The 27,119-nt window shown below is 37.7% G+C and overlaps 1 protein-coding gene across 1 annotated transcript; it reads right to left on the reverse strand.

Annotated features, from left to right (window-relative positions):
* Nucleotides 1-2,158: 2,158 nt before the first annotated feature.
* On the reverse strand, nt 2,159-23,541 carry LOC120536368 (killer cell lectin-like receptor subfamily B member 1B allele A). The gene is made up of 4 exons (XM_039764692.1): nt 23,463-23,541; nt 16,861-17,009; nt 13,410-13,519; nt 2,159-2,276 (listed from the first exon to the last, which is right to left on the reverse strand). Exons 1-4 carry the CDS (start codon nt 23,524-23,526, stop codon nt 2,159-2,161), a joined length of 441 nt encoding a protein of 146 aa, XP_039620626.1. The 5' UTR covers nt 23,527-23,541.
* Between the last annotated feature and the right edge of the window lie 3,578 nt (nt 23,542-27,119).

The raw sequence follows: 27,119 nt of genomic DNA on the forward strand, positions 1-27,119 counted from the left end.
TTCATCTTAAAGAAATAGCATAAAGGGATAATACTTGTCAGAAATCTGTTTAGACATATCAAGAAACCAGATAAAGATCAAGTGAACAACAGATACAAAGATGTAATACACAAACTGTATTGAAAGATGAGATCAGATGTCCTGTAAACAAGATTGGATAGTTGTTATACACACAGAAAGTTCAAGGATAACAGCTAAACCTATATAAGACAAACAAGAGTACAATAAAACTAGACTTTATTTTTCTTAAGTTTTATTTTTCATACGTTTTCTGATGTGTAAACAAATGAATCAACCAGACTCAATGCATGCTTTGATTGACAATGTTATGTAATTCTATACTTTATAAAATGAGCCTGTATCCTTTGTTTCTCTGCCCATTCTCATCATGCTGTAACAGACTGCTGTGAGAGATGCTCCTTCCTCAGCCCGGTGCTGCAGATGAAAATAAATGATGCAGATGGACAAGCTGCTCTCCTGCCTGATTACAGATTAAAGGTTATCAGACTTGTCCTGTTAGAGGATACATTTCTTTCTTAATTAAGATATTTTATTTCTACCCCAGGAGAGAGTGAAGGCATTTGAGTTAGCGATGGAGATCACATGCATGGCCACTCCTCTTGTAGAAGGACAATCATGCCCCAGTAATGTCAGTGACATCACAGCTGGAGACCCCCAGCGCACAAAACAGCATATTAGTTATTATAGCAAGAAGCTTTAACGTTTTGATAGCAACTGGGATAAAATTCAATGCACCCTTAAACACAGCCCTTCAGAGACTACAGGCTCAGAGCACTTAAACTAAATTCCAGATATAACATGACAACAGCAAAGTTATTACCATTCACCATTTACATTCTTAAACATGTGTGTATGAAGTTAAAAATGCAATCCTGCAAAGGTCAATGTTGTTATCTAAGAGGTAATCCAAGTCCTTGTAACATGATGTGATTATTAGGTGGAGTGAAAAAAAAGAAAAAAATCCAGTAAACATAATTAACAAAGAAAATTAATGTCTGGGTATCCTTTTTGGAAGAAGCAGAGTCAAATGTTGGTAGATGTACATCAGCTGGTCATCTCTTTGGCATCAGGTAGTATCATAAACTGTATGCTGAGGTGTAAAGTAAAATGGCCTGTTGCTCCATCAGTAGTCAATCAATCCTTTAGTATTTGGTTTGGGTGTTACATGATCAAAAACAGTAGCTTGGTAAAAGTGCCAGTGAATACAAACAAGAAAACTGAATAGAAAGGAACAGCAAAAATTGACAAGTTTTTATTTTTAGAAAAGTATCCAAAAAGCATAGTTTTCCCATGTAAAGATTTCCATATTTTTGACTGGAGTCCACCTGTGGATTGGATTGGCACATGTGCACCTGTGTATAGAAGGTCCCACAATCCACACTGCATGTCAGAACACAAAACAAGCCATGAAGTCTGAGGACCTCTCTGTGGACCTCCACAGTCTAACTCTGGTGAGGTATAGGGGGGCACAAGGGGATCAAACCATGTTTGCACTTTGTCATTAGGAGTTATTGAGTATAGATAAATTTGTGTTTATTAATCCATTTAAAATTAAATCTACAGCAAAATAAAATGTGCAAAAAATGAATGCTTTCTGAATCCACTGAATATATCATAAGTCATAAACTAATCAAAATCAATTTTCTAATAAGGTTAAATGATTAATAAATATTTCCACCTCACTATAAAACCATGCAATTATAATAACAAATGTTCCTATAGCAAGCACTCTTGAAAAAAAGACATTTTCAAGACAAATTTCAATAAAATGGCATTTTGAATTTAAATTACAAAGCATTTTTCCCTTTCCTGATTGTTCTGCTTCCAACAATGTGGAAGATCCTATGGTTCCATGTGTTGTAATAAATGTTCCTTTTCAAACAGCTTTTTACTTACAACACCATACCCTTTAAACACCTGTTCACAGACAAAATGGCCACCAGTCTTTATTACACTATTTTTTGGGTAAAGCACTCAAGCACATTTGCATCATTTAATGGCTATTGCAGTAATTGACAAAGCTGTACAATCAAAGTAAAACATAAAACAAGAAAAACATATTCTAAAAATATAGATTGCACAGAACAGATGGTATTTTTTTTTCATTGTTAGTTTAAAATACATTTATATGTAATCTCTATGGTCCCACTACCCGTTTACAAATCCACAGTTGCAGTGTGCTACAATTCTGAGTTTGGAGAGTCTCTTGGGAAACACTGACACAGTCGCCTTCTGTTGTGGCATCCAAACTACGCCTGGAAAATAATAAGAAAGCTTTATTACTGAATATACTTTCTATCCAAATTAAGATATGATCATCATGATGGAGAATTATGGAGATTCATTTGTTAGCCTTTTCTCCATGTTCATAGTAATGATGTCTCAATTTAAAGATGAGCTGTTCTGTTTAATTTGTTGTCAAAGAGGTTGAATTCTGATTGCACAGCCTATCTTTTCCTATAAAGTGCTTCATTTGGAGACCTGGGACCTCATGTGTAACGCCATAAGTACAGTTCACACTAAAACATGGCATACGGACAAAAAATCAGATGCACAAAACCGTGTGTAAGCCAACGTCCGCAATATAAATCCTGGTCAGAGTGAAATGTAACACTCGTGCACGTGACTGCAGTCCCTCCCAGACTTCTCCCATAATTACGCCTATTTGAATATGCAAATCAATATAAATATTCCCTTATGTTCAGCATTCTCTGAAAAGACAATAGCAAAAACACGAGAAAAAAGAAGAATTTCAGTGAATGCCAAGTGGAGGCAATGAAAAACATACAGTGCATCCGGAAAGCATTCACAGCGGATCACATTTTCTACATTTTGTTATGTTACAGCCTTATTCCAAAATGGATTAAATTCATTTTTATCCTCAGAATTCTACACACAACACCCCATAATGACAATGTGAAAAATGTTTACTTGAGGTTTTTGCAAATTTATTAAAAATAAAAAAAATTGAGAAATCACACGTACATAAGTATTTACAGCCTTTGCCATGAAGCTCTAAATTGAGCTCAGGTGCATCCTGTCTCCCCTGATCATCCTTGAGATGTTTCTGCAGCTTCATTGGAGTCCACCTGTGGTAAATTCAGTTGATGTGACATGATTTAGAAAGGCACACACCTGTCTATAGAAGGTCCCACAGTTGACAGTTCATGTCAGAGCACAAACCAAGCATGAAGTCAAAGGAACTGTCTGTAGACCTCCGAGACAAGATTGTCTCAAGGCACAAATCTGGGGAAGGTTACAGAAAAATTTCTGCTGCTTTGAAGGTCCCAATGAGCACAGTGGCCTCCATCATCCATAAGTGGAAGAAGTTCGAAACCACCAGGACTCTTCCTATTGCTGGCCGGCCATCTGAACAGAGCAATCGAAGGAGTAGGGCCTTAGTCAGGGAGGTGACCAAGAACCCGATGGTCACTCTGTCAGACTTCCAGAGGTCCTCTGTGGAGAGAGAAGAACCTTCCAGAAGGACAACCATCTCTGCAGCAATCCACCAATCAGGCCTGTATGGTAGAGTGGACAGACGGAAGCCACTCCTTAGTAAAAGGCACATGGCAGCCTGCCTGGAGTTTGTCAAAAGGCACCTGAAGGACTCTCAGACCATGAGAAACAAAATTCTCTGGTCTGATGAGACAAAGATTGAACTCTTTGGTGTGAATGCAAGTCGTCACGTTTGGAGGAAACCAGGCACCGCTCATCACTAGGCCAATACCATCCCTACAGTGAAGCATGGTGGTGGCAGCATCATGCTGTGGGGATGTTTTTCAGCGGCAGGAACTGGGAGACTAGTCAGGATAAAGGGAAAGATGACTGCAGTAATGTACAGAAACATCCTGGATGAAAACCTGCTCCAGAGCGCTCTTGACCTCAGACTGGGGCGACGGTTCATCTTTCAGTAGGACAACGACCCTAAGCACACAGCCCAGATATCAAAGGAGTGGCTTTAGGACAGCTCTGTGAATGTCATTGAGTGGCCCAGCCAGAGCCCAGACTTGAATCTGATTGAACATCTCTGGAGAGATCTTAAAATGGCTGTGCACCGACACTTTCCATCCAACCTGATAGAGCTTGAGAGGTGCTGCAAAGAGGAATGGGTGAAACTGGCCAAGGATAGGTGTGCCAAGCTTGTGGCATCATATTCAAAAAGACTTGAGGCTGGAATTACTGCCAAAGGTGCATCGACAAAGTATTGAGCAAAGGCTGTGAATACTTATGTACATGGGATTTCTCAGTTTTTATTTTTAATAAATTTGCAAAAATCTCAAGTAAACGTTTTTTCACGTTGTCATTATGGGGTGTTGTGTGTAGAATTCTGAGGAAAAAAATGAGTTTAATCCATTTTGGAATAAGGCTGTAACATAATAAAATGTAGAAAAAGTGATGCGCTGTGAATAATTTCCGGATGCACTGTATGGTATTGTTTGTTGGTTTAAGCCATCGTATAAACAACAAAAGGAAGTCGATTGAAAGCTCAAGTTCATAAAGTCACACAGTGCCCGAAATAAAAAAGATGTGTTCCAATATCAAAGCCGCTATGAAAAGGCAAGCCGTAGCCCCCTGGTCTGAGTGTCATATGGAACTTATTAGGGCTGAGAGAAAAGAAAAAAAAATAAGGACACAATGGAAAAAAAACTAGAAATCTCAACTTCAATCTCTAAATTTCCACTTTAATCATGTAGTTTATTTTGTCATTAAATTAGAACATCATAAACTTAATCTTAAAATCATTTAATCTCAAGAGTTTCTCAAATCCCATCATAACTAAACATTGCATGTTAAATGCTTCATGTTCTATGTGCTCTTCTACAGTATGTATTCTATGTGTGTAAATCACTTCATGCTTTTTAAACAGGATTTTTCTTTCGCTGACAGGACACAGAATACATACTTTCATTATATTGCAGCTCTTGGAACAATTTAAATACCAAGATGTATACTTGATATCATTTAAATGATGATACGAATTAAAGCATGTATTAAACATGGGGGCACTTTATCCTTGCCCCCCGCAAGATGCTTGCTGTGCCGTGCGCAACCCTCAATTAAATAATTTATTGCAGCAGTATTGTCTCTTTCAAACGTACTAACCCCCAATTCCTGTCCTTCTTTTTCTTTCTCCAAGTAAGCAATCACCACACAATCAGCTCTGTAATTAATGTTAAGCCATCTGTAAGCTTAGAACACCAATTCTTCAAAACTTTTAAGGAACATTTAAATACCTTCATAGTACATGTTTAATTATTCCATTCAATTATCCATCCAGGGTCACGCTAGACCCAGCAAGCATACAGTGCCAGGCAGGAACAATTTCTGAATGGGGCAACAGCTTGGCACTATCGCTGTTATCTTTATAATTTATCTGTATAATGTAATATACATACTTTTCTGTATTTCATCTTAAAAATGATATCAAGAGCTCCAATAAAATAGCATTTGGAAATCTAAATCGACTTAGAAGCCAGTTGTCATCATCTGTGAATATGCGCTCTCTTCTATTGAAATGAATTGAATTCCTTTATTGCCATTGTATGGTACATTAAGATGCAATATGCAAATCCTTCATAAACTTATTATCTAATGAAATGATAATATAATCCATCCATCCATTATCCAACCTGCTATATCCTAACTACAGGGTCACAGGGGTCTGCTGGAGCCAATCCCAGCCAACACAGGGCGCAAGGCAGGAATCAAACTCCAGGCAGGGCGCCAGCCCACCGCAGAATGATAATATAATAAATAATAATAAAAATAATACGATCAAAAACAATGAAAATAAAACAATATGAAAGCATAAGTACAATATGCATATACATATAATGCAGATATCACAACTGTAATGCAAGTTTACTGTGAGGTAATTGTAATTCTAAGTACAAACAGTTCTATCAGGAGCATATGATGGACTGATTCAGTGTGTTTGTAGCTCTTGGGATGAAACTGTTTTTGAATCTTGAGGTTCGTGCAGGAAAGGCTCTGAAGCATTTGAGGTATGCGAGAGGTTGAAATAGACTGTACGCATGCCTGAAGCAGCATGTGCTAGATGCTGTATCCCGATAATCCTCTTTCTGATCAGCTGCTGTAGAGTTGTGATTCCACATTCAGATAGAGATGGGTAAAATGCTCTGAGTGGTGCACTGAGAGTAACAACGCTAAAGCAGCTATGGTACTTGGAATAGCTTGGCCATTCTGTGGACCATTACATTGCTACAGGTTGATTATAATCGGATGCCTTAAATTTATAAACGATATACCGGTAATTTTGGTGTATTTGATAAAGCCGCATCAGGGATGTGAATCTAAAAAATTAAGGGAAACCACACAAGAACAATAACACTGGGTGACTGTGGGTGCCGCCAGTTTGCAAAACCTAGCTGAAAACGTGTGTATGCAAGGGATTGAGCTGGTGTGAAAATGTGCATGGCTTTACGCCAAGTTTAGCTTTTGTACATCGCGATGTGAGCATGGAAATGGGCGTACACAACATTTTTGTGTGTACGCACCATTTATACATGAGGCACCTGGTGTGTTCTTGATCTTTTCTGGTAGTTTGACTGATTAACTCTGACACCTTCCTTTTTTCAAAATGTATTTTTGTTGGAGAGATATGACATAATCTTTCCTCTTAAAAATGCCTTCAGAGTTTCCTAGAGTATTCCTGCAGAGACCTCTGAGGCTGCATTTGCTTGTACAGATCTCATCAGAAATTAACAAGGGGTTAAGAGACAATCTGTGAGATGTGTATATGGGGCATAGTGATTTGAGCTCCATGATCAGAAGTGCATGGTCAGAGATAAGAATAGCATTGTACTTGGAAGACTTGATCGTGGACAAAAAGTTATCTACAAATAAATAATCAATTCTTGAGTAACAGTGATGTAATGGAAAGAAGAAGGAATATGCTCTTAAGTTTGGATTTTGAAATCTACTTGGATCTGATAAGTTATCATTGATTATAAACTGTGTAATTGTTTTGCAGTGTTAAATGTTATCGCCACCCTAGCTGAAGACCTATCCAAGTCTGGATTTAAAACACAATTAAAGCCTCCGGCCATTGTTATTTTATGAGTGTTCACATTAGGGATGGATGCAGACATGTTTTAGATGAAGTCTTTTATCATCCTTATTGGGTGCGTAGGTATTTGTCAAAATCACTTTATTATTAAATAAAATACCCGTCATCATCACATATCGGCCTTCAGGATCAGATACTACATCTGATCCTACAAATAAAATTGTTCTATGTATTAAGATTCCCACACCTCTTGTTTTCCTTTAATAGCTGGAGTAGAATATTTGACATGTCCAATCTCTATGCAACCAAAAACTGGTCTTTTCTTATTAAGTGAGTCTCCTGTAAAAATACTATCTTGGCGTTTAGACCTGTTAGGTGAGAGAATGGAAAGTATCTCTTTAATTCATGATTGAGACCTTTGACATTCCAGCTCACAAAATTCACTGTTGCTTCTCATTTTATAGTCTAAAGTTAGGGTAGTACATTATTACATATGATAGCTTTAACCTTAATTTTCAATTTTGCCAGACGTTATGGCTATGAAGTCTGTTTCTGTGTTGACACAATTGTGGGAATAAAAAGGATTGCTTAGAAATAGCTTTCTTTCTTTCTCCCCCATTCCAGTCCCCATTTTGCCTCCCCAAGTGAGGCTAGAGCACACTTCACAAAGTCCCAATCCTCTAACATGTCTAGTGACAGAGCATGTCCAAAACAAAACAAGTCCCCCAGCAGCGGTGTAGAGAAGATTAAAGTAGAGATATTTAAAAAAAAAAAAGACTAGTTATTTATGGTAACCCAAATGAGCATATATTCAGTGGAAGAGAGTGTGATATTATAATTATAATTAAAACGTCCAAGTGGTCAAGAATGAAATAGAATGTATAATTACAACAAAAGTCTCATTGGGAATGGATCAAATTACAGGTAGAATTTTCTTTGCATTGCCAGGAGACAATGTGACTCGTGAATGTATTTCAAAGACTGTTGTGATTAGTTTTCTTAGCCCTTTTTTTCCTGCTTCATCGGGAGAACTAAAATGTAGAACTTGCCTTGAATATTTACTCTCAATTTAGCTGGATACAAGAGGCTGCATCTTATTATAGCTTTTCATAAGCACTGTTTAATGCTGTAAAATGTGGAACATCTAGCAGCTGTTGAAGGTGAGAAATAAGAGAAAATACAAATGCAGTTATTTTAAAATGAGATCTCTTGTTTCGGTCAAGTAATCTCTTGTTTACTTTAGACTGTATTTTGTCGAAACAAATAAGGCTTCTATGGTTTTGAGGTTTTCAATCCACGTATACGGTAAGCTGTCTCATATCTCAGTATCTGTTTCAATGTCCTCTCCAATTATTTTAGAGAATGGTTCAGCTAAGAATTTCACTGGGTTTGGACTTTTGCGGTTTTCAGGGGGCCCTTTGCTTCTGATTTTATTCCTTCTGAAACCATCTTTCAGCACAGCTAGTCTCTCTCCAATACTTTGCATTTGGATTGTGCAGCCTTGGTTTTCCATCAGCGGCAGATGCCAATTGTTCAACTATTTCAATAATTTTATTCTCAACCTTACTTGTATTTTCCTGTTTTTTTCCCTCAATTTTTTCTAGCATGCCTTTAAAGGTTTCCCCAAAACAATTACTTAAATGTCTCTGTTGGTCTTTAATAACCTGAAGCAGTTTCTCATTTATCATGTTTAAGTCCTTTATACCTTTCTTTATATCCTTTGTAACCATCTTTATATATTACTCTTTATCTCATTTATGCCCGCCACCTTGAGTGCGGTAGTTATTGTCGTAATCATTGAGATGATCGTTACCTTCAGCTCGGACTGTTTGATTCGGTCTTCTCTGCACTCTGCTGGTGGAGTTGCAAGCCCAGTTGAAGTTGGTGCTGCTGATTCATGGGGGATAATTTACAAATAGAGATTCATTTGATTATATGCCTTTCAACACCAAACACCAGCTTGGATTCTCTAGAATGTTTATAAGGCTCATCTGTGTAGTAATCATAGATTTCAACCATTAAATATGACTACTATAGCATAAAAAGACAATTAGAGCTAAAAACACAAACCTGCAATTTAATCAGTTTGAATTAGTTATGTATTCTGGAACAGTGATTACTATGATGATTGTCTGTGTGCGCATGTCTGACATGCAGTTCTCTGGTCCTTCATCCTCGTTGGCTCCTACCTTAAACATAATATTGCCATGGTAATTTCTGAGCCAGAAATAATTTTGCATCTTGATAAGTGATAAAGAATGACATACCTCATTACACAGGAAATAGTTCATCAGCCACAATGATAATGTAATAAAGCAATACGTTAATGTATTTGTTTTGTGATCTTCAATTATATTTAAAGTGAGAAACCTTCATTTGCCTTTTAGCCTTAAGTTACATTTACATTTACATTTTTTTTACCCAAGCGACTTACAAAAGAGGTCAAAATAATCCAATAAACATTGGTCTGGGGGACTGTTTGAGAAAGGTTATAGAATTGATCATCACTATGAAGAGGTCAGATTAAAATACAAGCAAGTTACTCTTCCTTAGTTATAAAAAAACCTAACAGCTAATATCAGTTAAACAGAAATTCACCAAACAGAAGAGTCTTCAAACCCTTCTTAAACACGTTGAGGGAGTCAGAATTTCAAATAGAGGTGGGCAGCTCATTTCATCAGCCAGGAGCTCCACATGAAGAGAGTCTGGACTGAGACTTGATGCCACTCAGAAGTGGCATAACCAGATGTGAGTGGGTAAGAAGGAGAACAGGAACTTACATTGTCTTCCTATACATAAGTGCTAAGTGCTAACCCACTGACTACTCAATGTGACATGTACCCACTTTAGCTGTTGAACGCCAGACATACCACTGCCTTTTGTTCCTGTAGTTAGTAGTTAGTAGTGGAGTTAGTAGTAAAGTTCAGCTGATGCTAATTAAATTTTAATTCAAATCGGCACAGACACTCAACTTTATATCTATTAATCTAAAAAATATGAATTCAACAGGTGACTGTGCTCCATAAAATGTTCATCATGGCACCAGAGAATAATTTCAACAAGTCTGCAAGATTGCTGAACCTGCAAGTAAGAATTTACATACGACAGCTTCGACAACTTATTTTGCCTACATAAAACTGAGATTTTATCAGCAAATTATATTTAAAAAAAAACATTTTCTTTACCACAGAAGATTTTGGAGTAAGTTTATTAAAAAATAATAGACTCTTTGATTTTTACAATGCTGTATCATTTAGACTGAGCACAAACTGAGATAAATATGTCTATTAAATCAGTTAAAGCATGCTCATGGATGTCATAAACATAAAAATTATTTTACAAATTCAACTTGAAATTTTGATGCTGTTATAACACTTTCTCTATTTACTTGCAGCACACCTATAGTATATATATAGCAAAATAAATCATTATTTTTATTCTGTACTTCACAAAACTGCTAGCTATGAATTTGTAGGTGCAAAATTTAAATTTTGAGCTTAATTTTCAATGAGTATGAAAACAAAAAATATAGAATTTAACAATATAATTATGTCCTGTCTTTTCTCAATATTATATTCACAAAATGAAGTCTGTTGTAGTATTCCATCCTAGAACAGGTACAAACATGAGCAGGTTCTTTAAACATAACACTTTCAATGGCCCTGACCTGGCAGGAAAACAGATAACTAGTTTCATGAGTTAAAACTGGGATATGCATGCAAAAAGAAAAAAATGAAAATAAAATTAAACAAAGTGACCGAAAGCCACACAAAAGGCAAAAATCACCTTTAGTTAAACACCAAGCAAGACATGAAAAATAATCACACAAAATGAATTCAAAAAGGTTTAGAAGATTTCATCCGCAGATTGGATGAGGCTCAGTGCAAAGGTTAACCTTTTATCCCATCTGCTGATTAATTTGAAGTCACAACCCCAGAGACCAGACACCTAGAAACGCGGGACATGACCCTGACAATGGTACGCAAAAATGGCTCCCATAACAGTAAAAGGCTATAAGACCTCAAAATTCAGCCCTAATCATGACATCAGATTGGATGCATTTTTTGGAAATGTCTATTGCATTTCATTTGCAAGAGAAATTCTTAACTACAATTTTTCTATAATGCCAAATATTGATTTTTGTGTTGCTGTTATGAGAGATTACAATTAATTTTAAGTTATATGTCATTTTTGCGGGTGGCACGGTGGCACAGTGGTAGCGCTGCTACTTCCTGGGTCCTCCCTGTGTGGAGTCTACATGTTCTCTTCGTGTTTGCGTGGGTTTCCTCCCACAGTCCAAAGACATGCAGGTTAGGTGCATTGGCGATTCTAAATTGTCCCTAGTGTGTACTTGGTGTGTGTGTGTGTGTGTGTGTGTGTGTGTGTGTGCCCTGCGGTGGGCTGGCACCTGGCCTGGGGTTTGTTTCCTGCCTTGCACCCTGTGTTGGCTGGGATTGGCTCCAGCAGACCCCCGTGACCCAGTAGTTAGGATATAGTGGGTTGGATAATGGATGGATGGATGTCATTTTTGCAAATTAACTGAAGTAATCAAAAATGAACTGTCTGTTTAATGGATAATAAAAGCCAAATATTATAACCAATGAAAAAACATAAAGGTGTTGTCCTAAAAATAACAGATGAAAAAAAAAAAACACTATAATAAAGAAAACAGTAGCATGAGCCAAAAGAATTGTCTAATAAAAGGCATGGAGAGGTAAGGTGCAACTTGTGACTGTTTATTTTCTTCTTGTCATCTGACCTGTACTTCCTCTTACATTATATTGTTAGGGAGCATGGAAATCATTTAAGATGGTCAAAGTATGTATACACTAGATTTTTCTGATACAGTCTTATTTTAAGTCAATGTGTCCTGTTTAACAATTGAAAAATAAAAAAATGTCTCATTTTTAATATATAGAGCTTCAAGGGGAACTACCATCCCAAGCTCCCAATTAATATACATCTTTAAACATGCATGAAACTCCAAGGGGTAGAACATTTAATAAGAAAGGTCCTGCTTTGGGTCTTTAAAAATGTGGTCATTCCAACGTAAACACTACCATCTAACTCATGATAGTGTTAATGGCCTCAGGCCTACGGAAATCAGGGTGAGATACAAGCCACTGTTACTGCAGGGTGTAGCTACAGCAGTATGGTGCCTAAAGGATTAAAAAATCAAGCAGAAATTAGGAGTCTCTGAAAATGTTTTACCAGAGCTATATAACTGCTTCAGTCTCTGTCTAGATCAAGATGATAATCGATTAAACAATGGTACATACCAATTTCCTTTGCTTAGCTATATTGCAGACAAATAATTATTTAAATAATAGCATTATTGCTAACTCTCAAGAAGAACATATACCACTGTATACTGCGCCACCACCACCTACTCAAAGCATCATGATGCACAAATATTGATGGACTGAAAGCCAGAAGTCTACGTGACCATCATCATCAAGTCCTTCCATGAAAACCCTAAATACAAAGAGGACTGTTTGACTTATGTTAGGTAGAATGCCCAGAGGGGACTGGGCGGTCTCGTGGTCTGGAACCCCTACAGATTTTATTTTTTTCTCCAGCTTTTGGTGTTTTTTGTTTTTTCTGTCCACCCTGGCCATCGGACCTTACTCTTATTCTATGTTAATTAATGTTGACTTATGTTTATCTTTTATTGTGTCTTCTATTTTTCTATTCATTTTGTAAAGCACTTTGAGCTACATTTTTTTTGTATGAATATGTGCTATATAAATAAATGTTGATTGATTGATTGATTGATATACTGATTAGAAACCAATGTCTCCAGAACATGTTGATTTTCAAACCAAGTAATTGCAAGCTTTTATTTAAAGAAGCAGGTAGCTCTGTTATCACATTGCTGTCTGTTTTTGAGATATCAATCAAATCAGTTTGATCTTCAAAGCAGCTGACTCTTTTGCAAGGCAGGTTAGTATCTGAATCCTGTAGACAGCTATCACCAATAACCTGTAACAGAATTATTCAGGACATTTTCCTTTTCACTTATCATTCCAGTCTCAAGCAAAGTGTGTCTATTGCTATTTCACCTATTGGCTTTTACATTTGCTATTTACAGGTTTTTATGCCCAAGAGCAACACACAGAAATGTAATTTTCTTTAAAACACTAATTTCTAGCCCATTACAACAGTAAACAAAATGTTGGCATCCTTGCAAAAAATTAATAAAATGGCAGTGTGTATGTTGTTTACAAAATAGCACCACCAAAACTAATACTACAATAAAAATAGTAATAATATAACAAATTTAATCTAAAACTATTACAAAAATGACAGAGTTAATTATGTTACATTGAATAAAAAGAAAAAAGAGGGAAATACTCACCAGCTTTGGTTAAAAGGATGATTATTAATCCATCTCCATTCCATCTGAGGTGTCCTCTTTAAGCCGATCCAGAAACTTAGAAAACGTCTACACTGACGAACCAGAAATGCCTTCATAAATGGACCCACAAACACAAGAAAATTTGGAAAAAGTCTGATATATGATCAAGTAAACAAACAGTTATACAATTTCTCTAGCTGGTATTTGTACAATTATATATCAACTCCCAAACTCACTACATTATTAATAATAGATGTACTGAAATCTTTCATATGTTTAAACTTTGAAACAGTTTGTCTCCTTTTATATTACTGCAAGTTATATATATCATACTATGAATTGTCTGAAGTCTACCATCCTTTTAGTGTACTGTATGTCTCCAGCTGGAGTTTTAATGGTATACCTTTCAACATATAGTTTCCAAAAGTTAATTGGTTAATTATCTTACTAACTAAGTCTGTTCATCTTTCAGTTTCAAAGTATTTATTATAATATTGCTGATATGTTCACAGTTTATAATGTCTTTTTAGGTCTTGGCAACTTCATCCATCCATCCATTATCCAACCCACTATATCCTAACTACAGGGTCACGGGGGTGTGCTGGAGCCAATCCCAGCCAACACATGGCACAAGGCAGGAAACAAACCCCGGGCAGGGCGCCAGCCCACCGCAGTCTTGGCAACTTTTTCCCTTTTATTGTAATTTTGTAATTATATATATATATATATATATATATATATATATATATATATATATATATATATATATATATATACTAGCAAAATACCCACGCTTTGCAGCAGAGAAGTAGTGTGTTAAAGAAGTTATGGAAAAGAAAAGGAAACATTTTAAAAATAACATAACATGATTGTCAATGTAATTGTTTTGTCACTGTTATGAGTGTTGCTGTCATTAAGGATTTGATTATCATTATTTCTTTCAATCAGGTTCATATTTGGAGGATGTGTTGTGTTCAAGTTACATTCCATGTTTGTCAACCATTGTAAAGATAACAGGTTTCATTCATCGAAGTGTTCACTACCCAAATCGCTACTCGTGAATCTAAGATGTTTAACAGGCATTCCCGGTATTAACTTGTGGGTTTGCCTGCGAGTATTTAGCGACAGCATGTCTATTAACTTGTGGATTTTTCTGCAGGTATTTGGCGGTAGCGTCACGAAGTTGTTTCCATCTAGCTGTATCAGAAAAAGCACCACGACGTCTGACACGCCTCCTTTTTACTGTTTTCTCACAGCTTGGATTGCTGCTGTCATAATCGGTTTGAGTTTTATGTTTTGTTTCAATTACGTTAGTATTTGCAGGACTTGTTGCGTTCGACATCTGTCAAGCGTTTTAAGCATACAACCGGCTTCATTGATAACTTCGTATCCAACTTTTGAGAGTTGAAACATTCATACACATCAAAGTATCCACTACTCAAATTGTCACCCGTGAATCTAATATATTTAAGAGGCACTGGTGGTTCTCCAAAGGTGTAAAATATTTGGCCATTTCGGTACACCTGAAAGCGACAATCGGCAGAAGCATAGGTGAAGGGCTTAAGCATTTCACTCTTATAGTGCCCCTGTGTAGTATAATTATCTCCTGTACCGTCATCAGTCCACACCTTGAACCTGTCCCAGTCATTCAATACATAAGACACAGTGTTCCTCTGGATATCAAGATTGAGCCTGATATGTCAGTGCAATATGTAACACAGAGAATGGAAGAGAGGGAAATGAAAAAGGTAGGTGGTATTTCCGGGCATGGAAAGCACTCGGTAAGTGACAGTACTTTGATGGATGGTGATCACCTCAATAGACAGCTCACTACCCAAATCGCTACTCGTGAATCTATGATGTTTAACAGGCATTCCCGGTATCATCTTGTGGATTTGTCTGCGAATATTTAGCAGCAGCGTGTCTATGAACTTGTGGAATTACCTGCGAGTATTTAGTGACAGTGTCTCTATGAACTTGTGGATTTGCCTGAGAGTATTTAGCGGCAGCATCTTTGATCGATGGTGATCAACTCGATAGACATGTTAATGGGGATACGGTTGGAACGATAAAGGAAATGGGTACCTGAACAGTAAACTAAGTCTAAAATACCTACACAATAACTATAATCGTAATAAACGAACAATAAAACAGCGGAGAAGCCATGTATTAAATAAAAAGGCTGCAGTTATCAGCAGGGAGGCGTGAATACCGTGGCGAAGCAAAGAAGGGAATGAAGAGACCGGAGCGACGGATGGCCTTATATGGGCAGGCAGTCAATTACGTGGGAGGCGTGGTGATGGGGGACGTAACGCCTCCTCACAAGGCGACCGAGCTGCAGGCTATGGACGTATATATGTATGTAAGTAGGATTCAATTATGACCGTTACGCGCATGTATATATATATATATATATATATATATATATATATATATATATATATATATATATATATATATATATTCAAGATACCAACTGAAGGTTATAACCAGAAAATCAATTCTAATGTACATCAAGGCCAAATCACTAAGCCACAAAGTTAGAAATCAGGGTGCAATATTTGTAAACCATCTGTTTTTTTAAGAAAGTACAAGCACAGAAAAGGTTTTCAAATCTATCTATAATCTTGGACAAAAAGAGCAGAGAGAGAGAGAGAGACAGGCTTAAACAGTGTTGTACTTTTAAGATCATATGATACAACTTCCTGGGGGTGTGTGGCCTAGAAACTGGAATCCTTGTCCTAGTAGCCATGACCCAAATGACAGCACCCACAGAAAAAACAAAACAGTATCACAGATATTCCAAAGCTTAACACTAAAAGAAAACAATATTTCTAAACATTAGAATTCATAAAAAAATAAAGGTGCCATTAGATTCCCTATATTTAAGAACCATAAAGTAGAACAGCCAGAACATGAAAGAAACAAAAACTAAGGTAATATTGTTTTTTTTTTTGTTTGTTTGTTTTTGAACAAATAGGTATTGTATAATGTATGTATATATTTGTAAAACATTTTCTTGATTTTAAATATTTAAGTATAACTGATTATTTTGTAATTGCTTTTTTTTGTGTTAATTTTCATAGGGGTTCCATTTATCAACACTTATTTGTTTAGGGGTCTGCAGTCACAAAAGGTTTACAAAAAACATTAACATAGCTCATTACCAGTCTTGGTATGAGACATAATTATACAATTATGATCCTCATACACTGTAAAATAGGATCACATGCTTAATTTGTTAATAACCTAACCAAGGAATAAACTCAGAAGATTAATCCACTGATAAAATGAGCATCAGAAGATCCATGGTGTTATACACACATTATGTAAGAATGGATTAAGTTCATACCAGAATACAAGTTTTAAAAGTAAAACAAAACTACAAGGGTGGTGTAGAGTGATATTACCCTTGCAATTTGTCAACGTAGCACCAATTGTATTAACTTACTAGTTCCTTGGGGTCCTCTATCACAGTCAGTGAAGCTCCTAGAGAAGAGCAGTTATCATTACTGTACTCCCAAGTTGCCATTAAAGTTGATATATAATAGCAGTTCTCTTTCATTTGCATCCATTCTTCGGGACAGGATTTGACTGATTCTAACATTAAAACAAACAGAAGGAAGCAAAAAAAAAAGTTTTATGCAGTAATTCCAGGCATTAGTGGAGCAGTCTGCTTTTCTCAAAGACATGAAGTATTATTTGGAAAGCATATAAAAGATCTAGTCACTACATGGCATTATATTAACATGGGATTTCAATGAAATGAACACAGTGTTTATTTATCTTTCTGTTGTTTTTTAGTTTTTGTCTTCTGCCCTTTCACAAATTTGAATTCAAGTCCATCCTGCTTGTTTCTAAGAATATTCAATGAGAGTGTTCCTCCTTTTGTATGGATATTACCTAGCTTTCTTCACATATCTGATATGTTTTATACCTGTCTTCCCTGATTATATGGCTGGCACATGTTTTTTTGTATGAATTTGGATGCTTATATGGCTACAATTAAAGCAGGTTTTTAATACATGCATATCTGTACACATATTCAAACAGTAAGAATAATACACATGCCATTTATTTTAATTTAGAATATTGTTAATGTAATGTTTATTACTATTGTTTGCTGCATTAGGTCACTGGATTGTAACTGCACCAGTCAGACAAACCACAAATATTGTATTACTGTATTGTAAGTTGTAATGACTTTAAAATGAAAAGTGGCAAAGTAGCTTGGTAATCCAGCCACAGCGGATGCAGAAACCAGCGTGTTTCTTCGTGCTGGTCCCAAGTCCAGATAACTGGGAGGGTTGCATTAGAAAGAGCATCTGGTATAAAATGTTGCCAAATAAATATGCAGGCATCTATACAGATTTCCATACCGGATGGTTCAGGCCTGGGTTAACAATGGCCCCCACTAGTACTGTAAGCCAACAGGGTGCTGGTGGAAACTGGGCTACTGTTGGCCGAAGAATAAGAAGGAGAAGAAGATGGGGGAGACATATCTGGAGGCACCAGGACAGGAGGAAGGTAAAAAGAGTGAAATTGAGTTAGCTGATATGGTGGAGAGAAGAAAGGTTGATATATTGTGCATGCAAGAGAATAAATGGAAGGGGAGTAAGGCCAGGTGGATTGGAGGTGAATTCAAATTGTTCTATCATGATGTGGATGGGAGGAGAATTGGGGTAGGAGTTATTCTGAAGGAATAGTATGTCAAGAGTGATTTGGAGGTGAAAAGAGTGTCAGGCAGAGTAATGATTATGAAGCTGGAAATTGGAGGTGTGATGATGAATGTTGTTAGTGCATATACCCCGCAAGTTGGGTGTACAATGGATGAGAAAGAAGGTTTCTGGAGTGAGTTGGATGGAATGGTGGAGAATGTACCCAAGAGACAGAAACTGGTGATTAGAGCGGATTTCAATGGACATGTTGGTGAAGGGAACAGAGGAGATGAGGGGATGGTGGGTAGGTATGGTATCAGGAAAAGGAATGCAGAAGGTCAGTGGACATGGCTGTGGTGAATATGTATTTTAAGAAGAGGGAGGAACATAGGGTGATGCACAAGAGTGGAGGTAGTTGCAGACAGAAGGATTATATCTTGGAAGGTCAGTCTAAAGCAGATTGGACACTGCAAAGTAGTGGCAGGGGAAAGTGGTGTTCAGCAGCATAGGATGGTGGTCTGTATGATGATGTAGGAGGTCAAGAAGAGGAAGAGAGTGAGGGCAGAGCCCAGGATCAACTGGTGGAAGTTGAAAAAGAAAGTCTGCAAGGTTGGTTTAGGGAGAAGTTGAGACAGGCACTGGGTGGCAGTTAAGAGTTACCAGACAGGTGGGAAACTACAGCAGATGTACTAAGGGTATCAGCAAGAAGGGTGCTTGGCATGACATCTGGACAGAGGAAGGAGGAAAAGGAAACCTGGTGGTGGAATGAGGTAATGCAGGAGAGTATACAGAGGAAGAGGTTGACAAAGAAGAAGTGGGATGGTCAAAGAGATGCAGAAAGTAAACAGGAGTACAAGGAGATAAGGCAAAAAAGAAAAAGAAAAAAGAAAAGAAAAAAGTGTATGGTGAGTTGTATGAGAGGTTGGACACGAAAGAGGGAGAAAAGGACCTGTACCGATTTGCTAGACAGAGGGACCAAGCTGGAAAAGATGTGGAGCAGGTTAGGGTGATAAAGGATAAAGATGGAAACATACTCACAAGAAAGGAGAGTGTGCTCTGCAGATCAAAAGAGTACTTTGAAAGGCTGATGAATGAAGAGAGTGAAAGAGAGAGAAGGTTTGATGATGGGGAGAGAGTCAACCAGGAAGTGCAATGGATTAGCAAGGAGGAAGTAAGGACAGCTATGAAGAGGATGAAAAATGGAAAGGCCGTTGGTCCAGATGACATACCTATGGAAGCATGGAGGTGTTTAGGAGAGATGGCAGTGGAGTTTTTAACCAGATTGTTTAATGGAATCTTGGAAAGTGAGAGGATGCCTGAGGAGTGGAGAAGAAGTGTACTGCTGCCAAAATTTAAGAATAATGGGGATGTGCAGGACTGCAGTAACTACAGGGGAATAAAATTGATGAGCCACAGCATGAAGTTATGGAAAAGATTAGTGGAAGCTACGTTAAGAAGTGAGCAGCAGTATGGTTTCATGCCAAGAAAGAGCACCACAGATGCAATGTTTGGTCTGAGGATGTTGATGGAGAAGTTTAGAGAAGGCCAGAAGAAGTTGTATTGTGTCTTTGTGGACCTGGAGAAAGCATATGACAGGGTGCCTCAAGAGGATCTGTGGTATTGTATGAGGAAGTCAGGAGTGGCAGAGAAGTACGTAAAAGTTGTACAGGATATGTACAAGGGAACTGTGACAGTGGTGAGGTCTGCAGTAGGAGTGATGTATGCATTCAAGTTGGAGGTGGAATTACATCAGGGATCAGCTCTGAGTCCTTTCTTATTTGCAATGGTGATGGACAGGTTGACAGACGAGATTAGACAGGAGTCCACGTGGACTATGATGTTTGCTGATGACATTGTGATCTGTAGTGATAGTAGGGAACAGATTGAGGAGACCCTGGAGAGGGGGAGATATGCTCTAAAGAGGAGAAGAATGAAGGTCAGTAAGAACAACACAGAATACATGTGTGTAAATAAGAGGGAGGTCAGTGGAATGGTGAGGATGCAGGGTGCAGAGTTGGCGAAGGTGGATGAGTTTAAATACCTGGGATCAACAGTACAGAGTAATGGGGAGTGTGGAAGAGAAGTGAAAAAGAGAGTGCAGGCAGGGTGGAATGGGGGGAGAAGAGTGTCAGGAGTGATTTGTGACAGAAGGGTATCAACAAGAGTGAAAGGGAAGGTCTACAGGACGGTAGTGAGACCAGCTATGTTATACGAGTTGGAGACAGTGGCACTAATCAGAAAGCAGGAGACAGAGCTGGATATGGCAGAGTTAAAGATGCTAAGATTTGCATTGGGTGTGACGAGGATGGATAGGATTAGAAATGAGGACATTAGAGGGTCAGCTCAAGTTGGACGGTTGGGAGGCAAAGTCAGAGAGGCGAGATTGTGTTGTTTGGACATGTGCAGAGGAGAAATGAGGGGTATATTGGGAGAAGGATGCTAAGGATAGAGCTGCCAGGGAAGAGTAAAAGAGGAAGGCCTAAACAAAGGTTTATGGATGTGGTGAGAGAGGACATGCAAGTGATGGGTGTAACAGAACAAGATGCAGAGGACAGAAAGATATGAAAGAAGATGATCAGCTGTGGCAACCCCTAACAGGAGCAGCCAAAAGAAGTAGAAGATTAGATTGTTAAAATGCATCGGCAACATGCAACTCAAATTAGCAGAATGGTTACATGTACATCATTAGTGTCAGATGTAGAATCATGCCAACTGGAGGCTGCAGAGCTTAGTTGGGTGGAAAACATCTCAGATGTGAATAATTTTCTGAGATAGTATTAAATAAGTAGTCTTATTCATTTTCTGAACTCTTTTGGTGAAAAAGATTGAAGCTATCCTCACAACGCTTAGTGGAGAACACAATGAGAGAGACTCTTTATCACAGGAGTCAGCTCTTACAACAACAACAACATTTATTTATATAGCACATTTTCATACAAATAATGTAGCTCAAGCCATTATTACAGGAACAATTTAAACACATCAGTTACCTAATAAATGTTAAATAGTATGAAACAAAACTAGAAAATATAACAACATTTACAGAAATAAACACAGCTATTTAAATGAACAATAATAATGAGGCACATTCATTTTATTGTTACTGCTCCAGTGGAAGAATTTTAAAAATGTTTAAATGAAATAAAAAAAATAAATAAATAAAGATAATGGAAAATATACCATTTGGTAGTGGTTGTGAGAAAACCAAAAGATGTCAGTGAACATGATTCCTCTAGAAAATAAAAATCTGGTTTGGGTCAGCATTCTTTTGAATAAGCAAAGTCTGACTGACTTCTGTGAAGTCCCAACCCACTCATATCTGCTACTGCCAGTGCTGGAAAATGGTGTCCCACAAGGGTAGATATTTCAGTGACTTGACTATCACAACTAAAAATTGTAGTGGGCATTCTGAAGAAACTTAAAGAGATTATGTTAAGGCTTGAATTGTTTTAAACAAAATAAATGTTTAATTGGATATAAAGAAGCCTCATCTTGTGCAGTGTTTGTTTTGCAGCAGTAGTGCCATGAGTATCTCTTTGAATAGTTATCAAATTTGTTGGGGTTGTAAAGCATTAACAAAAATGTCATTGATTGAGAGTTCTGCCAATGTAGTACAGAATCGGCCAGGGACACGTTTGGAATTTGTTTAAAATTAGTTATAGTCTGAAAAGTCCATGTAGATACACTATACCAGTAACAACAAGAATGGTTTGAATGGATTTGTGACTAAACAGCCCACTAATATGTGAAGCATGACAACACAACACACCACATGATCTCCACATAATATGAGTGGCAATGTACATATCAAATTTAAACAATATGATTATAGCAGTTCAATGCTAACTTCAAAATGGTGGTTACCATTCAAGGAAATAAAATCTCAAATTGCTTTGTCAAAATAACAATAAAATTAATGAACTAATTGAAATAAACATACAAAAATTACAGACTCAAGATTTATGCAGAATAAAGGCTCAAAATCACGACTGACAACGTACATGTCAATGAAAGCTGTATTTCAAACAGAAAATTGTTGGTTCAATAGAGCAAGAACTATGGGAGATTTTTATTGCTTCTGTGATCTTTTCCTGAAGCTCCTCAGGTCACAAACTTGTCATTATCTTCATTTGTGCTGTATCTTTCTGTTTGATACAGCTTCGTGGATTGATCAAGAAAGTTCAGTCACACTGTAAAGTGCCTGCTTACCCAGTAGCAAAAGGAAATCTTTCTTTTCAATAGAAGGAGACATACATCATGGTGAGTTTTGAAGTTGTAACCTGGGCCAAGTCATTATCACTCTTGATTGCTTGGTTAAATTTAATTGAATTTATTAGGTGTGGATTAAATAAAATACTTTTGATGGTACTCGCCTTTTGACAGACTTCTTCTCCAGGCTGTGACCATTACTCAAGAATTCATAATTCTATGAACATTTTATATTTTTTTCTGTGCTTGGCTTTTTGTTTCCTTTTGTAATTGAAAGTCAGTCCCAAAGTTGTACATTATCTTTTTTACCAATAAATCTCAAATTTCAACAAGGGGTGCATAAACGGGTACATACTGGTATCATGTTCACAACAATGCTCTAGAAAAGAGCCATCTACTAGTCCACCCAGGCAGTGTTTTGCCTGAATGTAATTGTATCTCAGTGGTCAGAGTTTCATGGGGAAACTCTCCCATTAAATGTTGTTTTACCAGAGCACTGATGGTTTTTATTGAAACACAAAACCAGCTTCACTCTAATGTTTTTGTATTGTGGTGCTCAAAGTTTCATGAGGGCCATCCCTTATCTGCTCTTTGATTGAATGTTAGAGTCATGCTTGTAATTTGGCACAACCTCAAGCACAGCATCCAGCGATATCCAGTAGATAGCTTGTGCAGAGAGCATCTATAATAATCACAAGTAAAGCAAACACTGTGTGCTAAAGTCCTCATTACAGCATGTAAACATCACATGCTCAGTACCTGCTATATGACGAAATCTAATGTAGTTCAGCATTAAAACACCATTTCTTTACCCAATTTTCTAACCCATTCCTCCAGGTCATAGTTTCGCAGCTTTTCAAGGACCAAAAGAAGAAACATTAATATTAAAACCAGGAAGACAGAAAGCCAAAATGTTAGACAAAACTCAAGGTCAAAAATAAATATTTAAAGGTCAGAACTCCTAAATATATCAAGAATCACACACAGATGGTTTTTGTTTGAGTATCCACCATCTCAGACATCATTTAGCATGCAGCGCTGGCTTATAAATAGTTGTGCTGATGATGTCTTGCATTGCAACCTGTATAAACAAAACCTTTAGCAACCCTGATAATGGGCAATGCATAAAATATTGGATATTAGTTAATGTCAGAATTTAAATTATTCTAACAGGTTGGTAACTTACTCTTCAATGCCATCACCATGATTATTACTGCCATTGCCACAAAGAGACAAACTCCACATCCCATAACTATTAAAAAGGTTTTCTTCTTCACTGCTAAATAAAAAAAGAAAAGGAAACCAAGTCAATGACAATTAATAAATAATTATATATAAAATCAAGTACTGTGTTCTGTAAACTATCACAGTTCTTTTTTTAGGTTATTTTATTGTTGTATTATGATATCCTTACTGATGGCAGTATGATATAATATTTTCCATTTATATTTGTCTTACTGCTCTCTTATCATGAGCAGAGCTGAAAGAAAGTAATCTATTTTAAATTGTGTGGCGAGTGGCTCGGGGTGTACCCAGCCAGGACGCCCAGGAGGACCGGAGGAGGGCTTATGCCTCCTCCAGACCACAAGGGGGCGACCGTCCTGGTGGCTTTGGGGACCACGGGAACAGAGCTTAGAAGCTCAACCCTATAGGGGCCAGTGGTCACCACCAGGGGGCGCCCCAATGCCTGAGGAGCTCTGGTGTGGCGGAAGTGCTGGGGGGAAGAAGACCAGGGACACCCGGAGTGCTTCCAGGTGGGCAGCCGGTACTTCCGCCACACTGGGGAGTGTCGGTGGAAGCTAATCAGGAGGCACCTGGAGTACATCAGGGTGTGAATAAAAGGGGCCACCTCCCTCCATTCGAGGGCTGGAGTCGGGAGTGTAAAGGACGAGGTCTTGGTGGAAAGGAGTGGAGGCAGCCTGAAGAGTGAAAGATGCATTGTGAGGCCTGGACTTTGGGGGAGTTTTGGGGTTGTGTGCTTCACTTCTGTAAATATACTGTAAATAAACGTGTGTTGGGTGAGTAACACAATGTCTGCCTGTCTGTGTCTGGGCTGTCTTCCACAATTGGTAATTACTTTTCTCAAATTATAATAAGATAAATATTACTTCCAGAAAAAAGTAATCTCGTTACAAGTTAAGCTACTTTTACATTGCTCTCAAACTCATTTAAATATGTACAGTTTGACAATAAAACCCAGTACACTGTATTTGTTTCTTAGAGAAAATAAGCAATAAAAACAAGCCTGAATTTAGATAAGTTAACTACGTAAGTGTGTTACACTAGCCACGGGTCAGCAAGCTGACAAAATGAATTCTTTAATTAAAAAAAAAATCTTAATAATTAGTAGTAAAATAGTCTTAACCATTCAAACAAATGCAAACATGGAGTCAACAAATGTCCAAATTATTTTAACTTGTGGCTGGCAGACAAGAGCACTTATTTATTGACTGAGTGCTTGTTTTATCTTGGTAGAGTAATATATATATTGCTCTACTTTCCCCTATTGTATTATTAAATATGTAGCCTTAGAATGCCTAATCTCACAGACTTACCGCTGTATATAACTTCTCCCCACCTTCCCTTCTATATCTATAACCTCAGGCAATTAGATGTAGTAAAAAGACAAGCAGGAGTTAAGTTACACATAAAATAATGTATTACTGATAATATTCATAAATAATAACAAAATGCAAAGTACATTTGAATATTGGCAGCCATACAACCTGATAAAATGGTGATGTGTAATTCAGGTGGCACACAGACTTGCAGTTACTTAAAATCTCTCTAGTTAAGGCATCATTGGTGCTCAGCTTTCAGCCACATGTCTGTTCAATATGGCTGTTGAGCTGTGCTCTTCATTGTGTTGTCTTCATCATCACAGGTTAGCAAGAGAGATGCTTCTTCCATCATATGTTGGTTAGAGAGAGAGAATGTGGTTGAGCAAGCAGATTTATAGGTTTTCTGTCCAACTCCCTACAGCGAATAGGATATCATGGTACTTGAAGGCCTCTGAGACAAGCCAATTCCAAACAGCCATACCTCAGACCAATGAGTGAAATAGAACATCTTATCTCCTGCCCCCCCAAGACCATATATTACGCTAACCTGGCTTTGTGTGGGGGATGGGAGAAAAGACTTTAGCAAAGAAATGCTCATCAAGCTGGTTTAAGACACATCCCCCAAATCCTGTCGTAAAATTACAAAGAAAAGTCGTAAACATGGGGGAGATAAACAAGAATGCCTCTCACCAAGGTACCACTAAATTACATTGGTTTGCCTAAATTATAAATAAAGACATACAAAAGTGCTATACAAGTAGTGTGATGACCAGGTGACAGTGCCAGCATGTCGCAGTATTCCAGAATGAATCCAGGGGATGTGAAGTTACTGAGTGCAGAAGTGCAGTGAAACATATTTGGGTTCCATGGCGGTGTAGGATTTAAAAAAAAAATAGTGTGGCTCAGGCTGTCTGGGTGTGGTTGTGGTTGTTTGCAACTGTAAAGCTCTGCAGCCACTGAGTGTTTAATTAGGAAACTGGCTAGTTGTATTTGCATGAATACATGATTAGTTCAGCCGTTTTCCTCTTTGGCATTCCACAGGTTGTTAAAGCACCTGCACCCACAAAGTATAAAGAAGCCTGAATAGAAAAAAATGAGAAGTCAAAAAGGAAAAAAAAAAAAAGAATGTTGACAGAGACAATCCTACTGGATTTTTAAGTATACTATGGGAAACTACATTTCTACTTTGATACTGACTTTTCCCCATTACTTGGGAGATATTGTAATAAGAGAAAGGACTGAGAGAAATATGGAAGACAGATCAAGGATGAGATCTCATTTAACAAGAAAGAATAAAATTGGGCATTGCCACGGACTGGAGCCTTAGTGGTCAAGAGTTGACCTCTCTGTGAGCAAGAGTTACAACACATATGGGGTACAGTCATTCCTGCTGAACATCCAGGGAGAGTCTGGAGATTAGTCTTCTGATGCCAGTGTGAATGTAATAGGAAGAGGGAGCCAGACTTGTCCATTCCAGCAATGACTAGCTGGAGTGGCTGGCAACACAAGCCAGTTTAAAAGGGTGTCCATACTTGCTGATATCTGCTCTTGCTAAGCACACCTGGTGAGTGAATGGGGGCTGACAAGATTAAGGGAGGCAGGGTGGCTAAGAGAACAGTAAGAGAAACAACTGGTTTTATTCCCTTGATGTTCACTCCTGTTTTTTCATCCATGGAGGAAACACTTGTTTTTATCATGAAGTATTTATTTAATGTACTGCACTGCACTTTATTTATTTTATTGGACACTGAATGTTTAAATAAACTGTGCAGCACACTGATTTGCACCAGCCTTCATTATTCATGTGTCCTCAGTGTCCTAGCCATCCTAGTCAAGACTATTGATATCAGGGTGTAAAGAGAGAGTACCAGCTCTGGACAACCTGGGAATCACAAGGAGAATCTGTGCACCTGGTAAACTTTAAAAGTGACTACGTGCAGTGGATCAGTTGAGAAGGCAAAAATTAGGAGTCCTAATACTTACTGAGCTGTGATGAGTTGGGTGCTAGCCCATAATCATTACAAGTGTACATGAAGAGGGGACTACGCAAGGTGAGCACAACGTGTCTTAGTTGTCTGGGTATTTATGTCTTGCTTTGCAGGAAAATTTCCATAGGCTTACTAAAGTTCAGCCCTGTGCTTGCTTTTGAGTAACAAAATCACTGCATTCATTTTCAAAGGGCTAAAAGTGATCATCCTGTGTGGTGTATGTAGCGATTTTACTGAACGCATGTGCATTTAGTAATTATCTTACATTCACTAACAGTTTTGAGTAGAATATGT

The sequence above is a fragment of the Polypterus senegalus genome, chromosome 10 (assembly GCF_016835505.1).
Source record: "Polypterus senegalus isolate Bchr_013 chromosome 10, ASM1683550v1, whole genome shotgun sequence".
NCBI classification, from domain to species: domain Eukaryota; kingdom Metazoa; phylum Chordata; class Cladistia; order Polypteriformes; family Polypteridae; genus Polypterus; species Polypterus senegalus.

Coding starts and splice junctions, on each gene's coding strand:
- LOC120536368 (XM_039764692.1), bottom strand. CDS start 23,526: ATGGGATGTGGAGTTTGTCTCTTTGTGGCAATGGCAGTAATAATCATG. Junction 13,520..16,860: donor TAGAGGACCCCAAGGAACTA/GTAAGTTAATAC, acceptor CCATTTATGAAG/GCATTTCTGGTTCGTCAGTG. Junction 2,277..13,409: donor CATCCTTTTAACCAAAGCTG/GTGAGTATTTCC, acceptor ATTATTTTCCAG/GCGTAGTTTGGATGCCACAA.